The sequence below is a fragment of the Lutra lutra genome, chromosome 1 (genome assembly GCF_902655055.1).
Source record: "Lutra lutra chromosome 1, mLutLut1.2, whole genome shotgun sequence".
Classification (NCBI taxonomy): domain Eukaryota; kingdom Metazoa; phylum Chordata; class Mammalia; order Carnivora; family Mustelidae; genus Lutra; species Lutra lutra.
Genome location: NC_062278.1, coordinates 210,894,948 through 210,921,362, shown reverse-complemented (window position 1 = coordinate 210,921,362; position 26,415 = coordinate 210,894,948). Strand labels below are relative to the sequence as shown.

The window sequence follows — 26,415 nt, the reverse complement described above, 5'->3', positions numbered from 1 at the left end:
GCTGGCCATCTAAGTGATCCCACCTTTCCCTTCCCATGCTTTCATTCCCACTGTTACGTTTTAAACTCACCAGCGAAGAGTGAACCCGAGAAACCCTAGGCCCCCATTCTCAACCCCAAAAAGCCAGAGCCCCGTGCCCAAGCTTGCTCTCTCTAGCCCTGGCCTTGCTGGTGGGGAGGCCCTGGGTGTGACGCACTTTCTGCAGGACCTGTGAGTCATCAACCTTGGTTTTTTTAATTTTCCTGCTGGTTGCTGATGAAATGCATTTTGCAATCCGAACAAGAGCCACAAAGACATTTGCTTGGGGCGGGGAAGTGCCGGCGGGGTCTCACCATAAGTCATGGGGGCCCAAGTGAGCGCCACAGCCATTCCTAGCAGACTTTATCACTTACTGACCAACACAAGATGGTTTCCCATTTCTACTCTTATGGTTCATATCCGAACCTGCATGGCAGTCCGGGCTGGCCCTCTTCATGTCACCTGCACTGCTTTCCCCCTTAAACCACAAATGAGGCAGAATGCAAAGCCTGACTCAGCATGGAACTCAGGATGTCACATTCTTGCACGTTTTAGATCATCTCAAAGGTGCCTTTTCATAAAAGAGCCCTTTATGGTGTGCTACATTTGCCAGAACAAGAAATGTCTTTCTGATACATAAGACACTGCCCGCTGGGAGTCAGAGCCCCACACTGTCTTCCAAACACGAGATGGAAGCCTCCCTCACTCACGTGACACTCAGCGTGTTTACTAAGCACCAGAGCACCTGGGATTGCTGTGACACTGAGAGCAGAAGCATGAACTAACTCCGTTCTCAGAAGCTAAGGGGAAGGGACATGGGAGGAAGAGACAGATGACACATAACTAACTGCGTAACAAGCCAGGCAGGGGGAACCTAGAATGCAGGATGGACAGAGCCCAGGGCATGCTGGCTGCAGTCATGCCCCAGCCCCCTGGTAAGGTGCCCCACATGAGCGGAGGCCTCATGAAACAAAGTGCTGGGGTAGGATTTGGGACTGCGCCTGCCCAGCAGAGGCGCTTCCTGAAGCAGGAGGGACGGAGGCTAGAGGACAGAGCCCAGAGGTGGGAGCAAGCGGAGTGTGTCTGAGGTAGTTGTGCGCAAATGAATGAGAAACCTAACTCTGAATCCCTGTGGCTACGAACTTGATGATTGTGCCCCCCCAAACCCAGAGTTCGTATGTTAAAACCCTAATCCTGATGTGATGGTGTTGGGAAGCAGGGCCTCTGGGAGGTGATTAGGTCATAAGGGCAGAGCTCCATGAATGAGATCACTGCCCTCATAGAAAGGACCCCAGAGAGCTCCCTTGTCCTCTGCACCACGTGAGGACACAGCAAGAAAACCATCTGTGAGCCCGGAATCGGGCTCTCATCAGACACAGAATCTGCCAGTGCCTGATCTTGGACTTCCCAACATCTGGATTTTCTGTGAGAAATAAATGTTTGTCAGTCACCTAGTCTATGGTATTCCATTACACTCAGAGTAAGATACTGACCATAAATATTGTTCTAAAAACCATAATCATGGGGCACCTCGGTGGCTCAGTCGGTTAAGCATTTGCCTTCAGCTCAGGTCATGATCCCAGGGGTGGGGGACTGAGCCCCACGTCAGGCTACTCAATCAGTGGGGAGCCTGCTTCTCCCTCTGCCTGCTGCTCCCTTGGCTGTGTGTGCGCTCGCTCGCGCTCTCTCTCTCTCTCTCTGACAAATAAATAAAATCTTTTTAAAAATATATTTAAAAAAAATAACAAAAAAACAAAAACTGTAATCATCAATGTTACCTTTCTGGGGTCCCAAATTACTTGCTCTCCAGGAGCATCTGGCTGGGACTCTACAGGGGCAAACGGCGGCTCTGAAAAGGGGCCACACACAGAGGGCACCCATACCTGTGTTTGCTTGATGCTATGCTTGGGAGACAAGCTTCCCGTGCTGTTCAGGCTACTGACGCTGCCGTGGGAAGGTGTGGAGCGGAGGCTGTCTTTCGGCGGGGGGCTGGCGGGCAGGACAGGCACAGCGCCTGGGAAGACCGTCTTCTTCCTCTTGGAAGGTGGGATGAGGGACGGGGGCAGGACAGAGGGCACAGGCTCCTTCTCGAGGGCTCGGTACACCAAGTGCATCGCCTGTGGGTGTGAAAGAGGATTCCGTTCAGGTGGCGAGGCACAGGCCATGGGTGGGGAACGCGCATCTCTTTCCAGGACTGCAGTGATGTGACAAGGACTGCTCTTTCTGAGGTCACTTCCAGGCTTAACAGAGTAAAAAATAAACCTTTCCTGGGGCGCCTGGGTGGCTCAGTGGGTTAAGCCTCTGCCTTCAGCTCAAGTCATGATCTCGGGGTCCTGGGATCGAGCCCTGCATCAGGCTCTCTGCTCAGCAGGGAGCCGGCTTCCCGGCCCCCCTCTGCCTGCCTCTCTGCCTACTTGTGATCTCTCTCTGTCAAATAAATAAAGAAAATCTTTAAAAATAATAATAATAAAATAAACCTTTCCTGATGCGTTCTCTTCCAAAACATCATTTTTCCAAGATGTGTTTAATCACGTAAGACCAACATGAGCCCGAAAGGAATTCAATCACGCCAGACTCTGCACATGTCCCTTCACCACACAGCCCCAGGGCTGAGGAGTCCCCAAATACTGGAATTTGGAAGTCTAAAGACACACTGCGAACACCTGTGTGTACTTCCTGTTTCAGGTGGGCAAAGAAAAGAAACTTTGTCTAATACATAGATTTAACAAAACCAGGGGTCCCTGGGTGGCTGAATTGGTTCAGCCTCTGACTCTTGATTTCGGATGAGGTCATGTCCACACTGGGCATGGAGCCTGCTTAAGATTCTCTCTCTCTGGGGCGCCTGGGTGGCTCAGTGGGTTAAGCCGCTGCCTTCGGCTTGGGTCATGATCTCAGGGTCCTGGGATCGAGCCCCGCATCGGGCTCTCTGCTCAGCAGGGAGCCTGCTTCCTCCTCTCTCTCTGCCTGCCTCTCTGCCTGCTTGTGATCTCTGTCAAATAAATAAATAAAATCTTAAAAAAAAAAAAAGATTCTCTCTCTCTTCTTCCTTCTGCCCCTCTCCCCCACCCCTCTCTCAAAAAAAAAGGTAACAAAAATCAAACCAAAATTATAACCCTTCCCGCTTAAAAATATTCCTTAAGTTGCTATTTGAATAGAGACCAGATCACTGACATACATAAAATTTACCATCACTTAAAACCACCACAGAATATTAAACCCAGCAAGTGATTAAAAGAAACCCAAATGATACAATTTTAAGACCCATTTATAGAACACTATACATCGCAGCTGAAATGATGGGAAATGATAAAAACATAACAAGAATGGAAACTCAGGGCTCCTGAGGCCATGAAGAGAGGGGCACAGGCCCGGGTTCACTCTGGGCCATCCATCCCATTCCTGGGAATCACCCCAAGAGCAGTTCGATGACAGTGTGATCAGAGAAAATACAAAAACTAAATAATCAGGGACTGGGGGATGGGGAAGATAGTGTCCAATGGGGACAGAGTTTCAGTTTTGCAAGATGAAGGGTCCCGGAGATAGAAGGTGGTAACAGCTGCACAGCCACGTGGAAGTATTAATGCCACTGAACCACACACTTGAAAATGACTATGACAGTAAAATTTTATGTTCTATTTATTTTGCCACAATAAAAAAAAATAATAATAATTTTTTTATTTTAAAGAATAAAATAAGGTATCCTGGGATGGGACTCCTGGGATGGCTCAGTGGCTTAAGGGCCCAACTCCTGATTTTGGCTCAGGTTATGATCTCAGGGTCATGAGACAGAGCCCTGTGTTGGACTCCAGGTTTAGTGTGCAGTCTGCCTGCAATTCTCTCTCTCGGTCTCCCTCTGTCCTTCCCCCTGCTTGTGCTCACTTGCTTATGCTCTACTAAACAAATAAATCTTTAAAAACAAAAAACCACACTGCCCTTAACTACAAGAAGCTACTTTGTTCTACTTTGTTTGAGATTTAAGGGAACAAGTGAGTGAATAAGTCCCATGAATGGGAAAGGTCCAAGATATGAGGTGGAGGAAAGGGAGGAATGAGAGGAGAGATAGAACGACACAAGCCCAGGGTGAGGAGAGCTGCCATGTGAGGACATGAGCCTGACCACTGGGCAGCTGAAGAGGAAGGTGGGGAGCTACAGGGGTGTGGAGGGAGCAGCTGTGTGGAAAGGCAACCTATAGGACAGGAGAGCCCTGATCAACACAGACACATCACTGCTATCAAAAGGAGAAGAGGGCGGGGCTACCAGGGCCCAGACAGAAGCAGACAGAAAGCAAATCGTGGAGCCTCAGGGCACCTGCTGGGTGCATATATACACACCTACTTCCAGCTCTATCTACTAAGAGGTCCTGAAAGTAGTGGCACCCCAGGGGCACTGAGCACCCCAGAGCCTACATCCTGGTTTCTAACACCACTTTCCACTACATGGAACTGGGGCTCCCTGGAGGTACAGGGCTGGGACAGGAAATACACAGGAGGAGCCAGGAGCATCCCACCATGCCAAAAGGAAGAAAGCACTCAGACAATGATGGGATGTGCCCAAAGGACAAAGGAGACAGCGGGGAGGAGCTCCAAATGGGCAAAGTAAGTCACACCACTAAATGATTATAAACCGTGGAACAGAGGATGCAGTCCTGAGTCCACTGATACAAACTCCTTATAGTAGGCTAAGCAGAAAACGTGCAAGTGCCAGAATAAGAAACTCATCTGCCAACCATCACACTCGTCAATCAGGCGAGACTCCTGGGACAATGTGAGAACCAGCAGGTGAGAAGTGGAAAGGTAATGGGGTGGTCCAGTCCCCATGTGTCTCCCACAAGAGACTGAGCACACAGGAAGACAGTAACACAGGAAGACAGTAACTCTGCAGGGAAAAACCTGCAGCCTCCACCAACAGCAGTCAAGGCTGACACCGTGGGGTAAGGAATCACAGGTCCTGTTGATGGTGGACCCTGAGAAAGACAAGCATCACCTCGGTGGGATCACCACACGAGTGCACGAACTGGATCATCATGAGGAAAGAGCCAATATCCCCAGGCTGAGGGACGCTCTACAGACTGCTGACCGGCACTCTTTAAAATGCCCACAAGACACAGAGACACACGGAGTCGCTCCAGATCAGAGGTCACGATAGAGACGGAGCTGAGTAATGTAACACAGGAGGCTGGGACTTCTTTGCTGTAAAGGATGTTTGGGGACAAATGACAAGGTCTGAATGATATCCTTAGGTAATACATAATGACATATTAACACAGATGCTATACGATAAGACATGTAACAGACACTCTGATAAACCAGTCACTGTCAATGTTAATTTTCTCATTTTGAATTGGACAAGGGGTATGTTAAGTCCCTGTTTTGGGGAAATATACACAAGTATTCTGGGACAAAAAGGTATGATGTCTGCAACTGACTCCAGAATGGCTCGAAGGAAAGATTTAGGTGTGTGTATACATACATGCATATGGTGAGAGAGGGAGAGAGGGAGGAGGAGGATAAAGCAATGTGGGAAAAAAATATCACTGGGGAATGTGACCAAAGGGTACTCAGAAGAACTCTCTGTATTACTGTCACTTTTTCTTTAAATCCAAAGTACTTCAAAATAAACACTTTTTAAAAATTAGAGGGGGAAAAAAAAAACCCATGACTCAAGAAACATTTCCTTCCTCGGCAGAGTGAGAAAAGAGAGTCACAGCAGGGGCCTACCACAGCAAACTCATCTCTGTCCAGGTGCCCATCCTTGTCGATGTCACTGAGGTCCCAGACCTGCAAGGGAAAGAGAGCAAGGCTTACTGGGGAAGGAAGCACACCTGCCGGAACCCCGATTCCGAGCGCCCAGTGCAGAGCAGGCTTGAGACAAGGCAATCACAATGCAGTCAAGAACCAGTCAGTGGGTTCTCTGAAAAGCCATCAGCTGATGCAGTATCATCAATTCCAAGATCCTTTTTGTCATATCGTGTTTGCTTTCTCTAACAAATGATCATAATTATAACCCTGTCCACCTTGGTTTTTTATCACCTTACAAGGAATTCTCAGAAAACGTGTTTTGGTTCTGGCACAGGTGTGGCTCCGAACACAAGCCCCCCCACCGCCATTCACACGGTGCAGGGCCGTGGGCATGCGTTCGCTACTGGTGGATGGGGAGGCAGGTGTTTCCAAGTATGCTTGGCCCACCTAGCACCCTGAAGATGAGGCAGACAGGTACAGATTCCTATACTGGGTCAAAGGCGAGGTGCCAGATTTTTCTAAAGCACAATCAAAGCACTAGCTTCCTGACCCAAGTCAGCCCCACCCCGAACCAGCAGGCCTGCCTGACTCGGACAACACTGGGCACGGTGCCAGTGCCCAGAGGTAAGCAGACACCTTGGCATCCAAACGTGGTGTCATGTGCTGGTCTCCTCTCGGTCAATCATGAGTGACATCAGCCCAGGGAAATCTCTCATGTGCAGGTCCTTCTCCCCAGCCCTGTTGCTGTCCTTAACTTGGGCCTCTCTGGTACTCCACAAAGGCCACAGCCTCCAGCTGGACTCTTTGCCTCTAATTCTTTCCCCAGGGTTACCATGTGGACTGTTCTAGAATACAGTCTGTGTCTGCCCCCTAGACTGGCACATGGACCCCCTGTGCCCTACACAGGTCCCTGCACTGCAGCCCAGCTTCCAGGAACCCCACCTTGATCTCTAGGGAGCCCAAGATGTTGATAGTCCCTTCAAGCCCAGAGATGCCCTTGCAGAGCGTTCTGCATCAGGCTCAGTGCTTTTGCGTCCGGTTTCACTTTAGGAAGCAGAAGTTCACAAAGAATAATTTTTCCAGGAGTGCCTGGGTGGCTCAGTGGGTTAAGCCTCTGCCCTCAGCTCAGGTCATGATCTCAGGGTCCTGGGATCGAGCCCCGCATTGGGCTCTCTGCTCAATGGGGAGCCTGCTTCCCCCGACCCTCTGCCTGCGTCTCTACCTACTTGTGATCTCTCTCTCTCTCTCTGTTAAATAAATAAATAAAATCTTAAGGAAAAAAAAAAAGAATAACTTTTCCAAAGCTATGGTACTTGCTCGGAGAACTAGGACTAGAACAAGACTTCCTGGCTCCATGCCTCTCCCTGCCCGGGGCCTCTCTACCTCAGCACCGCTGACATCCGGGACCGCATCACCCTGTGGTGGGGCTGACCTGGGCTGCTGAGCAGCGTCCCCGGCCTCCACCCGATGCCAACAACATCCAGCCCAGGTGGGACAACCAGAACTGTCTCCAGACGCTGCTCAACATCCCTGGGGGAGGAAGGACCTGGTAAGATTACCGGCTCTCCCCAGCAGCCTCTGCTCATGCTGTCATGCATCCGGCCTTCTCATGCCATCGTTAGCCACCATCTCTTCACTCTGGAGGACACAGCCCTGAAGCGGCTACCCTAGGAAGCCTTCCCTGCCTGCCCTCTACCCTTCTGCTCTGGCCGGTCGGGCACCTCCCCTCTGCCACTGCCCTTACTGGGCAGAATCACAATTATCAGGGAGGCAATGGGCAGCAGGAGGTCACCAGGGAAAAGTGAGGGCTCTGCGAACCACCTAGGTTCTCATTCCCCTCACCATGAGACCCTGAGAGGCTTATTGGCCACCCTGAAGGCCCCCTTTTCCTCACCTAGAACACAGAAGGAACGCCGTCCACAACAAGGCGGTTCCAAGTCCTGAAGGAATTCATTCATACAAAGTGCTGTAATGGGGCTTGGCATATAGCAAGCCCTCGATAAATAAATACAACCATCTTAACCATTATTCATTTCCTTGACCTCCTAACTCTAATTGCATCCCTATCCTCGTGGTGCTCAGCACAAGGCCTGGCCCCGAGCAGACTCCAAACTTGCTGAACGACTGAAAGGACGGTTGGCGCATGAAGCACAGATGGGACGAGCACCAGCACAGAGGCCTGGGCACGTGAGCTCACTGACGCGCGCCATCAGGGACGGATGGCTGCACGGATGGACGGGTGCACGGTTATGAACGCATGCGTGCGTGGATACGGCAAAGTGCACGGATGGGTGCGTGTGTACATGCTGGAATGGGTGCACATAAGGCTGATGTGTGTGGAAAAGGAAGGAAGGAGAGCACAGCAGATGAGAAGTGACCCGTATGCCACAAGACCCGGAGCCCGGGCAGATCTAGAGAACGCACCCTTCCCAGCCACACTCCCTTTCTAATGAAGCCCACTCCACCTCTGCCAGTCTCTCTGTTGCGCTCATGATCTGGCTCCAGAACAGGATTATATCCAGGTGTCAGGGAGTATGCAAGGACTGCCAAATAAATGCACACAATGGGCAGGACAGGGTGGCCCCATCCTGCTGCAGTTAAAACTCATGCCTTGTAAAGACGCTCGGTCCCCATCACAGAGCTCCGTCTACACCATGCCACAGCCAAGAGGGAACAAAGCAGTTTGAAAGATTCCCCTTTCTTAGTGGCCTTCTTTCAAAAACAAAGTATTAAGATGGGCTCTATCTGGGTCCTATCAAATGGGCCAGTGTCCACAAAAGTCATACTCAAAAGGAAACCTTATTAGGTGAATCCAAAGGACAGGAATTTGCATCTTTCCCCAAAAGTTTTACTCAATGTCATGACCTAGACCCACAGGTGTTGCCTGGGGCATCAGGGACTATGCTCAGTCCCCTGCTCTGCGTCTGTGCCTGCCACGTCGCCGTGATCCAGTCCGGACAGACGACAACATCCATCCCTTCTCGGTATAGAGCAGGGAACTCAGTACGGACAGCCTTGTGGAACTGAGCTCTGTGCACAGAGCAAACCCATGGGGCCACGATGCAAACCTCACTGGAGGGAAGACTGTCTGGCATAGAAAGCTGCATCTGAAAAACTTGGATTTAATAGGAACAAAACTAAAAGCTTTTTCTTAAGAGAATGCATAAATTTTTCTCTAAACCTGCAGCAAAATTTAAAGTACCTTTATCTTAAGCTCACAGGCAGAGAAAAAGTAATTAAAAATAGAAAAGAGGGGCGTCTGGGTGGCACAGTCAGTTGAGCATCCAACTCTTGGCGTCGTCCCAGGTCTGACTGAGCCCCGTGTTAGGCTCCACGCTTGGTGCAGAGTCCGTTTGAGAGTCTCTCTCCCCTCTCTCTGCTCTTCCCGCTCATTCTCTCTCTCTCTCTCTAAAATAAATAAATCTTAAAAAAAAAAAAAAATAGAAAAGAAGCAAAGAATTCTAGACATACACTCCCATACTTCTCCCAGAAGCACAAGGAGCAATGGAAATCCCAGATCTGGGTTCAAATCTCACCTCTGCCCATCTCTGGTCCCTGGGCAGCAAGTTCATTCTGAGGCTGCCTCCCTAGGCATGCAAAAGGCCCACCAGCATCTTCCCACAGGCTGGGGAGCATCTGTGAGCCACATCCATGAGGTCCTAAGCCAACGTGACCATAGCAAATTCTGCATGCACACTGGCTCTTACAAAAAGCCCTGATGGTTCATAGCCGTGTGTAAAGCCTCATAAGTGTGTATGGGGAGCAAGCATGGGGCGGACGGAAGTCAGCAGCAGTGCAGGATGTGGGAGAACCACTTACCCGGCCCAGGACGTCAAGAGGCAGCTTTGAGTTCATGAGGACTGGCTTGACTTTGTCTCCAGAGAGCAAACCATTGATGGGTAAGAGGCTTTCAAAAATTCCATCAAATTTTGCCTTTTCTTCCACCTAGTTGGAAAAGAATAGCCTGAGTGAGTAAAAAAAGCACATCTGGGGGAGAATCCAAAATGAGCTCTGGCCCGAAGCTGAATGAAAACAGGCAAGGACCTGCCACCGGCCTCACCTAAAAGCACAGGAGGCCTTACAGCAGTTTCAAAGTGAACACCTGCCCTGAAGCAAAGAGCTCCCTAGCAACTATGAATCTGGCGGCCAAGGTCTACGGGGAGACAGGACCTGGCCGTGGGCCTCGCTCGCCACCACAGGAGCTGCCTAGGAGACAAAGATCGCCCCTACCCCCTCCTAGGAACTCACTAAGACGGGAAAGATGAAAGTGAAGATGGGTTTTCGTTCTTTGAGACAACTAAATCTGGATATCAACCTACAGAACTAAAAGAGCTCAAGAATCAAAGAAAAAAATAAACCAAAACTTAAGCAACCAATTATCAAAATCAACTTTAAGCACAGGAAGTCCTCTCAGAGTACAAAACTAAGTTCTAAAAGTTCCTCATGAACAGAGAGGTCTGAACAGGACTTACAACGCAGAGCGGCAGCTGTAGCCACTGTGAAATAGGAAACGCGGCAGTGTGTCCAAGGGGCCGTCGGTGAGGCAGGTCTGGGCAGGGGCAGTCTGCTCTCCTCCGGAAATGAAACCCCCAGTGACTAGACCCGGTGAGGGGGGTGCGCCAAACCCCTCACCACCCGCTCTACCCATGAGCTGGAGCCACGGGGAGCACTAAGAAACCCTCAGAAGCGTCTGTAGACAGAATGGATAACCAAAATGTGGTGCATTCACACACTGGAATATTCCTCAGCCGCAAAACAGGAGCTTCTGACCCAGGCGACAACATGGATGAACCCTGAGGACATTATGCTGACGGAAAGAAGCCAGCCACCACAGGACAGGTACTGTATCATTCCACTCCTATGAGGCCCTAGAGGAGTCACATTCTCAGAGACGGAAGGAGACTTGTGGGTGCCAGGGACTGGGGCGGGGAGGAGGGAGTTAGTGCTTAATGGGGACAGAGTCTCAGTTTGGAGTGAAAAGAAAGTTCTAGAGACGGCTGGTGGAGACAGCTGCATAACAGTGCAAATGTACCTAACGGTACTGGACTATACGCTTAAAAATGGTCAAGACGGTGGGGGCACCCGGGTGGCCCAATCAGTTGAGCATCTGACTCTTGGTTTCAACTCAGGTCATGACCTCAGGGTTGTGGGATTAAGCCCTACACTGGGCTCCCTGCTCAGCATGGTGTCTACTTGAGATTCTCTCTCTCCCTCTCCCTGCCTTTCCCTTCCACGTGCACACATCTTATGTACGTGCATGCGTGTGTTCTCTCTAAAATAAATAAATCACTAAAAAAAAAAAAAAAGGCCAAGATGGTGAACTTCATATCACGTATACTCTACCACAATTACAAAGAAAACAAAACAGAAAGGCGAGCACATGCAGACACCACCCCCAAGGCGATGGAAGCACAGCACACGCACTTCCTTTAGGACTAACTCTGCACCCCTTAGAGGTCACCACTCGTATCTGTCTTTGCTGCTTCTAGAGAGACTTGGGACATGGAGACCATCCCCCCAGGGACTGAGAGAAGCTTTCCAAAAAGCAATGAGAGCATCCGAAAGGGATAATAACACAGAAACTGGCTAGAAAGAAAAACTGGGAGCTACAAAGACATCTTGGGAGGTTTTCATGCTTGCAAGTTCTCACAACTGGCCCTTCTATCCTGATTAGCGAACCCAGGAAGCAAAAACCACAGACTGTGACCCAGAAATGCTAACTGTAACTGTAACTGTAAAATTTTAAGACTCCATCGCCTGAAATTCTAACTGCCTTAGCAAGGCAACGCCCAAAAAAGTACGGCTATTTCAAAAGATTTTAATCTGAAAGAGTGTCTTGCCTAAAGTCAGTGGCAAACTCACTCTGAAACAGAACAGATACAATCGTCTCAGGCCACGTCCTGAACACCATAAATGGCTAAAACAACTGCACATGAAGGACAGCTGAGAGACGCTGCCGGGGTCACTTACCCTCACAGCCCAATGGGCCTCTGCGGAGGGCGGCGTGACCATCAGAGGGCTGCTGGTGTCGTGCTGTAAAGGAAGAGAAACACTCCACTGTGGCTGGCAAGGAATTCAACTACGGAGGACGCGTTTGTGTAAAGGACACATGTTTCAAAGTGCTTTCAGAATGGGGAAAGACCTCAAAAAGTTAAACACAGAATTACTATATGTCCCAGCAATTTCACTCCAAGGTATGGACCCAAGAGAACTGAAAACAGGCATGCAAACAAAATCCCAGAAATGAATCGTCATGTCCACCAGCAGAGGAAGGGACAGACCATAAAATGCGGTCTGACTCAGTGAACAGGAACCAAGCACTGACACCCACTATGGAGCACTGCAGAGGAAAAGCAGGCGATCTAGGATTCCGCAAAGTGCCCACAACAGGCAAATCCATTCAGACAGAGAGATGAATGGCTGCCAGGGGCTGGGAGGCAGGGATCCCATGAGGGATTACTTAGTAGGTAAAGGGCTTCCTTTTGGGCTGATGAAAACGTTCTGGAACTAGAGGGAGGGGCCGATTGTTAAAACAAACAAACAAACAAACACTGTGACTGTACTAAATGTCAGTAAGTTGTTCACTTTAAAATGGTGAGTTTTAGGTTATGTGAATTCCACCTCAATTAAAAAAGAGAGAGAGAAAACACACAGCTGGACAGATGATATTAGACAAGCACACTTACGAATTTAGGTGGCGGCATGTTCAAATTCAGATTGCTCAAGGTAACTTCGTGGCCGCTCTGTGCACAGGCCACTAGTCTCAGTGCAACATAGAAACCCTGCAAATCCAAAACAGAGGGAGGGGTAAACTCTTGCCGGCTGGTGATGACAGGGAGAGCTGCCTGCCGCCGCAGGCTTCGGGACACAGGGATTTCACATCACAGCAACAATGAAGACTCCATGTGCGAAAGTCACTTAGAGTGTGCCGCCGCAGGCTTCGGGACACAGGGATTTCACATCACAGCAACAATGAAGACTCCATGTGCGAAAGTCACTTAGAGTGTTAAGCGGAACACATCTCCCCTTGGGAGTACGGATTCCAAGAATATGCCAAGTGGACTCAGTCCACTGCACTCTGGACACTGCCAAATTTCAAATAAATGTATTTTTTTTACCTTTATTATTTTTTAAGTAAGCTTTATGTCCAATGTGGGGCTTGAACTCATGACCCTAAGAACAAGAGTCACATGCTCTACCGACTGACCCGGCCAGGAGGCCCCCAAATAAATGTATTTTAAGCAACAATGAGCCCCCGATATTTAGGAAAATGCTGGATTAGATAAGCAGCAGACTAGAGTTTCAGATTATAATAAATGATGATTCAGTTATGTATTGACTTTTTAAAAAATGGTTTGAAAAAGACATAGTTGTTTGGGAACCAATACAATTCACTGTGCTCCCCTTAGCCTTGCTGAAGACTGCCTGTCCTACTTGCCCCCCACCCCCATGGCCTGATGTGGATCTCACCTCCCACACTGCCAGGACAAAGGACCTGAACTAGGTCATAAGGGGCCTTTGCTCCTCTCACCCTCCTCTTAACCCAGCCATGCCACAGGCTTAGTGGACTCACAAAGCATCATCTAATTTTCTTAATTGATCAAATAGCCTGAGAACATGAACTGTTTTAAAGCTATAAACACAATAACGGCTTAAAAACATCTTCAAAGAGACAAGCGCTGCATCAGCCTTTCTCAGACAGATGTCCAAATGCCCGGGATGGGGGCTATAAGAAAGTTTCACAGAAAAGGGGATGTAAGAAAGTTTCTGGGAACTGCATTAGGCCAAGTTAACAGATTTCTTGTCCACAAGGATCCTCAGAATCTTTCAACACACAGACATACAGTGCGAACCTCAAGGAAGGGAGGAAGAGTTGATATTGTTTTCCCAATGGATCAGATCACGGACAGTGGGACACCAGGAACGACATCCCTTGGGATACAGGTTGGGGAAAAACTGAACTTAATTAAAATACAACCGTTTAAAATCATTTGTAAGTACTATAAATTTCCATTTACAGAACATTCGCAAAATGACAAAATCATGCTGGAGAAGGAACCAGTGGGTTGCCAGGGGTTAGGGTGTGACTGCGGCGGGACAACACAAGATTCTTCTGGCGGCCGGGCGGTCCTGTGTCCCGACTGTGGTGGTCATTAAATGAATCTGTGCACGTGATAAAATTACACAGAATTATACACACCAAACCTCCCCCCTCCCCCAAAAAGTCCACGTAAAACTGGCCAGCCCTGAGCAAGGCCTCCAGGTCAGCACTGTGCTGGCCTCTGAGCACCAAGCTATGGTGACATAAGCCACTCTTGCTCTGGGAAACTGATGAAGGATACGCCGGAACTCTCTGAACTATTTTTGCAACTTCCATGAGTCTTAAGTTATTTCAAAATAGATCAGTCTGAAAACATTTTCATCACTTGTAAGCACACAAATTAAAAAAAAAAAAGATACGCTAACCATGAAAGATGGCTCCCAAGTGTTCAGAAGACCCGTGTTTCAAAACGAAACCTTCCCATGTTAATAGTCTGATGGCCGCGCTCAGGTCTAGTAATACTTGTCCACGGCAATGACAAGGAAGGACGTGCAGAGGTCACCCTGCCTGCGGGGTTCTGGCCCAAGCCCCTCCACTTGCTCTGTGTGTGTGTGTGTGTGTATATACCTGTTTGTCCAAGAACCCTTTACCTTCTGGGTCGGCCAAGTCCCATATCTGTGGAAACATAAAAATGCTCATGAGTGCAATTGCCCATCACTGTCCATTTATTCACAGAACAGGAGCCACCACAACTGCATGCGGGCCTTATGTGTCGGCTGGAGTGGGCATTCCTGAGCTGTGGGTGAGGAAGCAAGTCTGGACCAGCTGAATGACCTACCCTTCCCCCTGCCCCCATGGGCACACAGCTGGTCAGCGGCAGAGCCTAGAGAACACCCAGGTCCACTCGGCTCCAAAGCCATAAGCTGTCAAGATCCCAAAAGCACTCAGGCCTCTTGACTGCTGCCCAAGCCGGAAGTGGAATAGCCATCGGTTATAGCCTGAGAGGCTCGCAGTGGCCAGCCCACTCCCCAAGAAGCACATCCCCTGGAAGAGGGGTCTGGCCTTCACCTGCAGGGGCAGCGCATAAGGCAGCCTCAGAAGAGAGGTCATTATCCATTTTCACGTACCTTCCCAAGGATAATGTCTGAGAGGCCGGACTTCTTTAGAAAAAGCGCAGCTTCGCTCGCCCCAACTCGCCCTGTGTATGCCGGGTCTACCTAGAATGGGGGAAGAACTCTTGAGACAAGGCCTCAGCAAACGGCACAACAGATAAAGCAGCGCATACCACACTGGCTATTGGCTGATAACTCGGAGGATGGAAAGGGACTAAACTGAGTTTCTACTCAGGTTTGTGTCTGCCGAGACAGGCCCTCTCAAATTCAATCAAAAAGACACTAGTGAAACTTACCTGCTTATAATAGGATTCATATAATGGATTTCCAGTGGGAATCTGTAAACAAAACCACAGACACTGGTCAAAAGCAGACATGCCCCACCCTAAAAAAAAATCATCCCCTCCAAGTGCCGTCACCAAAATGTACAATAGTGAAAACCGAAATGTGTGCACTTTAAACGTTCTCTCTTCACGGACTGCCGCTTGTTTTTAGACACAGATCTCACATACTTACTCAGTCTGGGAAGGAGAAATGCGAATGCTCTTTCGCAAGGCCTCATTCCTACACTCACAACTTGGTACTCAGGAAGCAGCAGCAGCCGAGCTGACTTCCATTCACCGAATGAGGGGATTTCAATGTGCCCAGGAGCTCAGAGGGAAAAGAAACCCTCTCCTGAGACTGCTCTCTGGTTCCAGAATCTGAACAGAAGTTTCTGCATGTCATCATGAAATCAGTAGACACGCAAGCTTCAGACTGGTTTCCCTGCCCCAGATCTCGTCCCCACCCATCCCGTGCTCCACCAGCCACCAGGGATGCACACTGACTGGCCCCTGCTGGGAGAGAGCTGGCCAGTGAGCACTCCTACTGTGGCAGGCAGGAAGTTCAAAGTCCTCAGCCCAGCACAGAAGACACTCCACATTCCAGCCATCAGATCCAAGACATCACTGTTCAAAGAAGGTAAATGCCTGCTCTCGGGTCACGTGGCTCACTGAAGCCATGTCTGGAGCTGGCCTGGTTGGCGGCCAAGCCCTCACACTTTGCACCGTGTCCTACAGCCTCTCTTCCCGACCTCAGCGAGCCATCCCCCAAGGGAGGTGTCAGCTGGGAAAGGAGTAAGCAGCCACTGAACTGTCAGCTCTATAGGCTTACACATGCTGGTGTTTTGCCACGTGAAGGGAAACAGCAGTCCACAACCCTGCCACTGACTTAGTGAGCAAAGTGAAGAACACACAATTACGCTTCCTCATACAGAAGAATGGGCATGGGAACCACTAAAGACAAGGACAGGGAAGGCGAGGACCGAATGAGAGGTGGGAGTACCGTGTCTATTTTAAAAAGTCTTTGAATGCTGTCTTGTGATTTTTCATAATGAATAAAACTGGCAGAGGTGGGTTCCTTCCAGTTACAACCACGGGATTGGACCAGCCCAACACTTGCATTCTGCGGTGGCACAAAGAGACTCGCTTCGGGTTAAAAATACTGCCGAGATTACGGTCAGCTTCTCTGAGGGATGCCAACACCTGCGAGCATATAAAGAAGCGAAAGTACAGAGAACGCCACCAAGACAGAATGGAAACAGAAGGAAAAGAACACGAAGACCTGAAAGGGGAGGAGGAAAGTCAAAACAAAAAGAAAGGGGGAAATCTTGAAAAAGCAGAGAAAACTAAACACGGAGCAGCATGAAAAGGAAAGAACGCAAGGCTGGGCGACAAGGAGCCACTGCTTGAGAAAGAAAAGGGGACAACACCCAGGAGAAGGATGGAGAGGTAAGTACACAGCTACAGCGCCTCCCTGGCTGGCTGCTTCCTCCTGCCTGGCACGCTGGCCCAACACAGGGGGAGGTCTGCCACTCTCAGCTCCTTCAGACCTTAGACCGAAGTGCCCACCATCACACATCGTGTGACCTCCTGGGTTTAAAACTCTGGCATGCTTCCAAAGCACACCTCCTCAAAGGAGTAAGGCGGACAGAGGAAGCAAAATCAGGCAGGCTGTTTGTCAAGGTGACAGTGCCGGGTGCGGACAGCACATCGCCTGCCATTGGCTCACAGGAATGGAATGCACAAGCCCCAGAGGCCTCCACCCTGATGGCAAAGGTCCCCTTCCCACCAGCAATCAGAGAGGCTCAGGTCTGAAATACACTTCCAGTGGGATTTTTTTTTTCTTTTTTTTTTTTAAGATCTCAGGGTAGGCAAGAAAAGGGGTTTCCAGCCTACTGCAATTCCAGTGAAAAAAAGGGTATTTGGGGCATACAGAGTTAACAACTGTTTCAAACGTCCTAAATGCTTCTGAGCTATTGGATCCACAATCAAGAAAAACAAGACTGAATAACCTGGAAAAGCCTCTGAAGCACCAGACCCAAAACTCCAACAGTCTAAGAAGGGTTCATCCCCCAATGGCCTATGGCCAGCTTTCAATCCCACATGAGCCACAAGTAAGGAGAAACCACAAGAGTGTGCTTCAACTCTTCCTCTCTCCGGGAATCACTATAGTTAGGCTGGGACAATGACAGCAGTTAGAAGCTTCAATGTCATTACTCATACTTGTTATTGCAAAAGCAGAAGGGGGAAAAGGGGAAAACACCAGATCTAGCTGGCACTTCCCCTCACCACTCCACCTCGTCCCAGGGATGGTGGAATCATGTCTGCAAGCTGCCTGATATGCCACTGAGATGGACCTGAAGACACCTGCTGCTAACTAACACCATGAATCCCCCAATGACAGGCCACCTATATGGTCAGCTCCTGGGCAGAGACCTCCATCACAACCGGCTCACCGGTGCCGGCAGCGGCTCCCAGAGGGAATGATACAGCTGCGGGGACAGAGCACACTGAGAGCGGACACCAGAGCTCTTCTTCTCTGTCTGACCCCAAAGAGAGCCCAGGGCCAAGCCTGCGGCACAGGCAGAAAGGGAACGGGCCAGGAGATGAGGCTTTCAGTATAAGAAAGCTGCAGAAAGTAAGAGGCCGCAGAGAATGGGGTGAGGTCTTTGAAAATGGAAGTAGGACAAACCAGCCCAGGATGGAGATGTCCTTCGCCAACCCACCCTGCCAAGGGGCCACCTTCAACTTGCAGTGACTGAATTACTGATGCGGTTCAATCATCACTTTCAGTGTGACCATTCAGTTGCTCGTCAGAGCTTAAAATACTCAGAAATAACATGGAAAGTTCCTGTTGCCTCTTTGCTCTGTCCTCCAGCCTCCACGCAATTTACAAGCAGGGGCGACAGGGAAGGGGAGCATACCAAGGACAAGCTGACACCCTTCTGTGCAGAGGGCTTTAAAACACCACAGTTCGAGTAAGCACATGCAATTTTAATGCTGGAGAAAAGCAGCTTGAGATGAAGAACACAGTGGAACTACTTTGGAGGGGAAATCCTCTGAAGATTGGGGTTCTAGCCACTCCAAAACCTCTAGGATTGAGCCCATCCAGCTCTGATCCCCGCTTCTGTCCAAAGGCAGGACCCTTCCTAAATCTTTATGCCTAGAACCAGGAGAATTCCCAGTCTTCCGGGAAAGGCTGTGCTTTTGTGCCAGACAAAGCAATGACTGCCAGTCTTGCTCATTTCAAAAATGGCATTTCTTTAAAGCAAACCAGTTTTTAAGACTTTTGGAAAAAAGTTTAATCCGTTGCTCTGATAAACAGGGGATCACATTCATGGAGCACTCCTGTTTCCTATCCTGCACCTCATTTAATGCTCCAACAACACTACGGCACAGGTATACAGACTTTAGTCCCAGACTGCAGGTGCTCAGACTGGGGTAGCATGCGCAGGGTCACAGAGCCAGCGAGTGGCAAAGCCAGAGGAGCGCCCAGATCATGCGGCGCCATCTTACTTTGCACGCCGCAAAAACAGCCCAGGCGTGACAGAGCTGGGCACTGGGCCCCAGCACAGCCTCCTATGCATGGTAGCCCTGGGAAAATGCACGCCCGTGATTATGTGCTGATGCATTTTATTCAACCCGAGAGGTCAGAGTACAACACTCAAGTATATAAAATGACTTGAAAACCAGTACGACCTGTCATTTCCCCCAGGAAGCGAAGACCCCATAACACTGTATTTTCAGATTTTTTTTTTAACCTGTCATATATCTTTTTTTAAGATTTTATTTATTTACTTGACAGAGAGAGAGAGAGAGACAGCAAGAGAGGGAATACAAGCAGGCATCCCGCTGAGCAGGGAGCCTGATGCGGGGTTTGATCCCAGAACCCTGGGATCACTATACAAGCTGAAGGCAGATGCTTAACGACTGCGCCACCCAGGCGCCCTTCCTTTTTTTTTTTAAATTCCAGTGTAGTCAGCACACAGTGTAATATTAGTATCAGATGTACCATATAGTGATTCTACACTTCCATATATTACACAGTGCTCATCAAGATAACTGTATTGTTTAATCCCCACTGCCTGTTTTCCCCACCCCCCACCCACCTCCCCTCTGGTAACCATCTGTTTGTTCTCTGTAGTTAAGAGTCTGTTTTTTGGTTTGTCTCTTTTTTCCTTTGTTTGTTCTATTTCTTAAATTCCACATACGAGTGAAATCATGTGGTACTGGTCTTTCTCTGATTGAGAGAGACTATTTTGCTTAGCATAATACCCTCTAGCTCCATCCATGTCAATGCAAAAGGCAAGATTTCATTCTTCCTTATGGCTGAGTAATATTCCATTGTATATATATCCCTCCTCTTCTTATCCATTCATCTACCGACGGATTGGGCTGTTTCCATAGTCTGACTTTTGCAATAATGCGGAAATGAACACAGGGGTGCATATATCCCTTCAAGTTAGTGTTTTTGTTCTCTTTGGGTAAACAGTGTGATTACTAGATTGCAGGGTAGTTCTACTTTAAATTTTTTTGAGGAACCTCAATAAATGTTTTCCAGAATGGCTATGCCAGTTTGCATTCCCACCAACAGTGCACAAGGGCTCCACTTTGTCCACATCCTCACCCACACTTGTTGTTTCTTGTGTTTTTTATTTTAGCCATTCTGATGGGTGCGTCGAGATATCTGATTGAGGTTTTGATTTGCATTTCCCCAATGCGGAATGCAGTTGGAAGAACAAATATTGTCAAAATATCTCCACCACCCCCAAGCAATCTCCACATTTCAGGCAATCCCTATCAAAATACCAACAGTATTCTTCACAGATCTAGAACAAACAATCCTACAATTTGTATGGAACCACAAAGACCCTGAATAGCCAAAGCAATCTTGAAAAAGAAAAAACAAAACTGGAGGTATCACAATTTGAGACTTAAGTTATATTACAAAACTGTAGCAATCAGAACAGTATGGTGCTGGCATAAAAGACATAATGTGTACATAGATCAATGGAAACAGAACAGAAAGTCCAGAAATAAACCCACAATTTTATGGTCAATTAATCTTTGACAAAGCAGGAAGAATATTCAATAGGGAATAGGCATTCTTTAACAAAAGGTGTTGGGAAAACTGGACAGCAACATGCAGAAATGAAATTGGACCACTTTCTTACACCCTACACAAAAAAACCTCAAAATGGATTGAGGACCTAAATGTGAGACCTAAAACCATAAAGATCACATAAGAGAGCACAGGCAGTAATTTCTCTGACACTGGTCATAGCAGCACCATCTTTCTTAGGTCTCCTGAGGCAACAGAAACAAAAGCAAAAATAAACTATTCAGACTCCATCAAAATAAAAGGCTTCTGGGGTGCCTGGGTGGCTCAGTCTGTTAAGCATCTGCCTTCGGCTCAGGTCATGATGCCAGGGTCCTGGGATGGAGCCCCACATCGGGCTCCTTACTCAGCAGGGAGTTTGCTTCTCCCTCTCCCTCTGCCTGCCTCTCCCCCTACTTGTGCTTGTGCTCTCTCTCTCTCTCACTCTCAAATAAATAAATAAAATCTTTTAAAAAGGGATGCCTGGGTGGCTCAGTTGGTTAAGCTGCTGCCTTCAGCTCAGGTCATGATCCCAGGGTCCTGGGATCGAGTCCCACATCAGGCTCCTTGCTTGGCGGGAAGCCTACTTCTCTCTCTGCCTCTGCCTGCCACTCTGCCTGCTGGTGCGCTCTCTCTCTCTGACAAATAAATACAATCTTTAAAAAAAAAATTTTAAATCTTAAAAAAATAAAGATAATGAATAAAAGGATCTTTGAAAAATAAATAAATAAAAGGCTTTTCGAAGGCAAAGGAAAAAAACCAACATAACTAAAAGACAACCTACTGAATGGGAGAAGATATTTGCAAATAACATATCTGATAAAGGGTTAGTATCCAAAATATATAAAGAACTTATACAACTCAACACCAAGGAACCAAATAATCCAATTAAAGAATGGGCAGAAGACATGAACAGACATTTCTCCAAAGAAGACATCCAGATGGCCAACAGACACATGAAAAGATGCTCAACATCACTCATCATCAGGGGAATGCAAATGGTGTATTTTTCAATTAAGTTGACAAGTTTTGCAGGAATTAGGCAGGTAACACCCAAAGACATCCTGGTCTGAGTTTCTACTTGGAAAACCAGGTGCTGATATAAACTTGCAGCCCACAGGGCACCTGGCTGGCTCAGTCACAAGAGTGTGCAACTCTCAACCTCAGGATCGTGACTTCAAGCCCCACACTGGGTGTAGAGATGACTCAAATAAATAAAACTTAAATAATAATAATTAAAAAAAAAAAAAGCAGCCCAAAGAAGTGCTCACTTAATAGTCCTTACGTTTCTGCCTTCCACTTACCATTGGCTGCCCTCACTGCTTGCAAAGCCATTATGTTGGCTATGTGCACAGTCATATTCTGCAGCTGAGGAAACTGGGATTTAGCTCAGCAGCATTCAAAAACATCAGAAAACACCGGGGCCTCTCTGACCTCCCAGGAACTGACCGCTCTCTCCAAATGCCCCATCAGAGGTTTCTTTTTTTTTTTTTTTTTTAAGATTTTATTTATTTATTTGACAGAGATCGCAAGTAGGCAGAGAGGCAGGCAGAGAGAGAGGGGGAAGCAGGCTCCCTGCTGAGCAGAGAACCCGATGCGGGGCTCGATCCCAGGACCCTGGGATCATGACCTGAGCCGAAGGCGGAGGCTTTAACCCACTGAGCCACCCAGGCGCCCCTCCATCAGAGGTTTCTAAAACTGAGCTAAGGCAAACCTTGCTGAGAGAAGGAGAACACTGATGTGAGAGAGAGCTTTTATAAAACCACAGGAAAAAAGATATCCTAATTTTAAAATGAGCAAAGCAGGGGCAGCTGGGTGGCTCAGTGGGTTAAGCCTCTGCCTTCGGCTCAGGTCATGATCTCAGGGTCCCGGGATTGAGCCCGCATTGGGCTCTCTGCTCAGCAGGGAGCCCGCTTCCCACCCACCCACCCACCCCCCACCTGCCTCTCTGTCTACTTGTGATCTCTGTCTGTCAAGTAAATAAATAAAATCTTAAAAAAAAAAAAAAATGAGGGTGCCTGGGTGGCTCAGTGGTTTAAAGCCTCTGCCTTTGGCTCAGGTCATGATTTCAGGGTCCTGGGATCAAGCCCCACATTGGGCTCTCTGCTCCCCGGGGAGCCTGCTTCCTCCTCTCTCTGCCAGCCTCTCCACCTACTTGTAATCTCTGTCAAATAAATAAATAAATAAAATCTTTTAAAAAAATAAAAAATAAATGAGCAAAAAAAATTTCAGAAAGAAAAGACATAGCAAAGTTGGGGGGAACATTCAATTTCCAAATTGCAAAACAGAGTGAAGGACCAGCATTTGCCATCAGGTTGGCAGAATCAGCAGAGGGGGAAAACGAGCATCTTGGGCTCTATGTGTGGGAAGATGACCAACTGGCTCTTCTAGAGGGCGATGCGATACTGCACTGTTACCGTGTACACCCCTGACATGCAGGTTCCACTTCATTCCTGCCAAACTCCAGCAAGAGTTTTTATAGATAAAAATAAGACTATTCTAAAATGTATAGAGACAGGCAAAGGAACCAAAATAGCTAAAACAATCTGGAAGAAGAAAAATAAAGTGGGAGGCATCAGTCTACCTGATTTCAAGTCCCGCTATAAGGCAGCATGGCGGTGATGAAGGGGCAGACACACACAGCCGCGGAACACAAAGGAGGACCCAGAAACAGACGTACACTGGGTGAACCCGACCGACTGAGGACAGAGGTGCAGGGCCATTCAGGAGGAAAGAGGCCTGCCTGGCCTCCGGCGAAGCAACCGGACATCCAGAGGGAGAAAATGAGCCTCAACCCAAGTCTCTCACTTTCTACAAAAATTCATTCCAAATGGGTCACAGGCTTAAATGGAAAAACTTAAATGGAATAAAACTTTTGGGAAAACAAAACAAAATAAAATATTCAGAAATAAGGGCTGGGGAAGGAGTTCTTAGACTTGATACCAAAAGCCTGACTCATAAAAGGAAAAACTGATAAACTGGACCTCATCAAAATTAAAAATGTTTGCCCTGTCAAAGACCCTGGGAAGATGACAAACCAAGTCACAGAAATATTTGCAAATCACAGATCTGACAAAGGATATGAAATACATAAAGTATCTGAAATATACAAAAAACTCTCAAAACTCAATGGCACAAAAGCAAACAATGCTTTTTTGGGGGGCATTTTTTGGGGGGCAGGGTGGTGCCTGGCTGGCTCCATGGGTGGAGCACACGACCCAAGTCTTGGGGTAGTGAGTTCAAGCCCCACGTTGGGCATAGAGTTTGCTTATATAAAAAATAAAAAAGGCAAATGATCAAATGAGGACATGAGCCAAAGACATGAAGAGACATTTCACCCAAGAGGATGCACAGATGGCAAGTAAGCCCATGAAAAGATGGTCAGCATACGTTAGTCATTAGGGAAATGCAAATCAGAACCACAGGAAGATGCCCCCACCCATGACGATGGCGAAAACAACAATGACACCAGTGAGCATGCAGAGAAACTGGATCACCTGCACGTTGACAGTGGGGAGGCAAAAATGTACAGCTCTGGAGAACAGTTCAGCAGTTTCTTAAAAAGAACTAAGCCTGCAACTGTCACAAGACCCAGCAGTTGTCCAGGGCATTCATCCAGACAAATGAAGACTTGGGTTTGCATAACATCCTGTACTCACAGACCGGAAACACACCCAATGTCCTCCCATGGGGGATTGGTTACATGAACTGTGACCACCACCCACCCTGTGGAATACCACTTGGCAATGAAAAATGCCAAGGAATGAACTACTAATATGCACAACAGCCTAGAAGAATCGATACTAAGTAAAAAAGGCCAATCTCCACAGGTTATGTGCTAAATGACTCTATTACATAACATCACTCTAATGCTGGAATTCTGGAAATGAACAGATTAGTGGGTGTCAGAGGTGAAGGAAGGCATGGGAGTGGCTAAAAGAGCCAAGAGGAAGGATCCCTGCTTAGGATGGAACCAGTCTGCATCTGACTGCATCGATGTCACAGTTTTGGCTGCGATGGTGAACTACAGATTTGCCAAGTGTTACCACTGCAGGAAACCCAGTGAAGAAGACAGAGGCTCTCTCTACATTATTTTTCTCAACTGCACGTAAATATGTAATTATCTCAAAATAAATTTTAAAAAGACAGTACAAGAGACAGGAGACCTCACAATCGAATAACAAGGTTACCTCCGGAGACACTCCAGAATATGGACTGGGTATCAATGGAATAGTACTAAGGGATGATTAAATGTGTAAGGTGTTGATATGGTACCATGGGTATGTAAAGAAAAATGGTCTTCTTGTCATTCTTGTCACAGATGCAAACTGAGATATGATTTCTGAGACTTACTTTTTTAAGATTTATTTATTTTGAGAGAGAGAGTGCGGCAAGAGCTCTCTCTTGGGGGAGAGGGGCAAAGGGAGGAGGGGGAGAATCTCAAGCAGACTCCCTGCTGAATGGGGAGCCTGACCTAGGGCTTGACCTCACAGTCCTGAGATCACAACCTAAGCCCAAATCAAGAGTTGGGACACCAAACCGACTGAGCCACCTAGGCACCCCGATTTCTGAGATTTAAAACAAAAAAACCTCAGAAATAAAAACGTACATGGCAGAGGTCCAGGGATGGTAGATAAGCGCAGAGATTTGCAAAACAGTGTTTGTTTGGGTGCCCGGCTGGCTCAGTTGGTAGAGCGTACGACTCTCAGTCTCAACAGCATGAGTTCAAGCCCCACGATGGGCATGGAGCCTACTTTAAAAAAAGAAAAAAAAAAGGCATTTGTTGTAAACGGACAGTGCACACGTGGGAGTTCATTAAACTCTTCCCTCTCCTTTGAGTGTGTGTAAAATCTTACATAATTCAAGACCAACATCTGATATGTTTCTGCTCTGGCAAGGATCCTAGCAGTACAAGCTGCTTCACGTGTGAAGGGTGATAAAAAAAGCAGCTTTGTCACAAGCAGCGTCATACTTTTGACAAACAATAAAAACTAGCACTTTTTTTTAACTTTTTCTTTTTAAGATTTCTACTTATTTGTCAAAGAGAGAGAGCACACATGCACAAGCAGGAGGAATGGCAGGCAGAGGGAGAAGCAGGCTCCCTGCTGAGCAGGGAGCCCGATGTGGGGCTCAATCCCAGGATCCGGGGATCATAACCCGAGCCAAAGGCAGCTGCTTAACCGACTGAGCCACCCAGGTGCCCCAAAACTAGCACTTCTTTAACACACAATACACACCCCCTTCTGCTACTGTAAGGTCTCCCCGGGGGGGTCTACCCCAAGGAAGTGACCAACTCTGCAGGAGGTGGGGAAAGGCAAGAGCGTTGTATCAGTTCATCCTGCTGGAGGGCGAGGACTATGGGTGACAGAAGAGGTTGAAAATGGGCGAGGATCCCACGCAGCAGCAAAACAGCACAGGCAGAACATTTACAATCAGGGTATGATCGTCAGGTATTTGCTAAGTGCAAAGGAAGGGCCCAAACCAGCATAGATAGTGATGACCTGGCTGGTAAGCCCCCAGCGATTACATATGCACATGGACTTGAGTATGGCAGGACGGACACCACATGCTAACACCAACTCCTACCCGTGAACCAATGTCCCCACTGCCCCCACCGTGGCTGAGTTCGCCAGTGTTCTACATTAGCGCACATTGCTCTTGTAAACAAGACAGAAAAGGAAAAGAGCCACATACGAGAAGAGGGATCTGAAGACACATGATTCTCCCTGGGGACCCAAATGACTGCCATGACAAAGGACTAGGTGAAGATGTGCACTGCCATTCAGCACAGCATGCACGGCCTCCGTCCGACCCACTCAGAACTCAAGGCCTGAAGTCTCCACCTCCAAGGAGAACCAAAGAGCAAGAACCATGCCTGAAACTGTAGACACACAGTGAAGCGTCAAGGTGAGCACGACAGCCAGAGGGAGTTCAAGGCCAGGATCTACTAGACGGAATGCAGACTCAAGCTTCAGCCCTCCCAAGAGACCCCTGCTCTTGGCCCCATCTACCAGAAACGGAAATAAAAGAGAAACCAAGGTCACTTAAGGCAACCTTCCCACCCTGACATGCCACCTTGTGCAAGAGA

At 48.1% G+C, this 26,415-nt stretch overlaps 1 protein-coding gene across 9 annotated transcripts in view; it reads right to left on the bottom strand.

Annotated features, from left to right (window-relative positions):
* EPS15L1 (epidermal growth factor receptor pathway substrate 15 like 1) overlaps window positions 1-26,415 on the bottom strand; it is a 95,362-nt gene that overhangs the window by 55,180 nt on the left and 13,767 nt on the right. For 8 of the 9 annotated variants that reach the window (XM_047698852.1, XM_047698859.1, XM_047698865.1 and 5 more), the window contains exons 2-9: window positions 15,206-15,247; window positions 14,925-15,014; window positions 14,425-14,472; window positions 12,443-12,538; window positions 11,727-11,789; window positions 9,576-9,701; window positions 5,736-5,795; window positions 1,902-2,135 (exon numbers count right to left, since the gene is read on the bottom strand). In XM_047698852.1, coding sequence (XP_047554808.1) covers window positions 1,902-2,135; window positions 5,736-5,795; window positions 9,576-9,701; window positions 11,727-11,789; window positions 12,443-12,538; window positions 14,425-14,472; window positions 14,925-15,014; window positions 15,206-15,247 — 759 coding nt within the window. Of the gene's footprint in view, window positions 1-1,901; window positions 2,136-5,735; window positions 5,796-9,575; window positions 9,702-11,726; window positions 11,790-12,442; window positions 12,539-14,424; window positions 14,473-14,924; window positions 15,015-15,205; window positions 15,248-26,415 lie in introns of those variants that run through there. The other variant, XM_047698875.1, reaches the window with a different exon arrangement.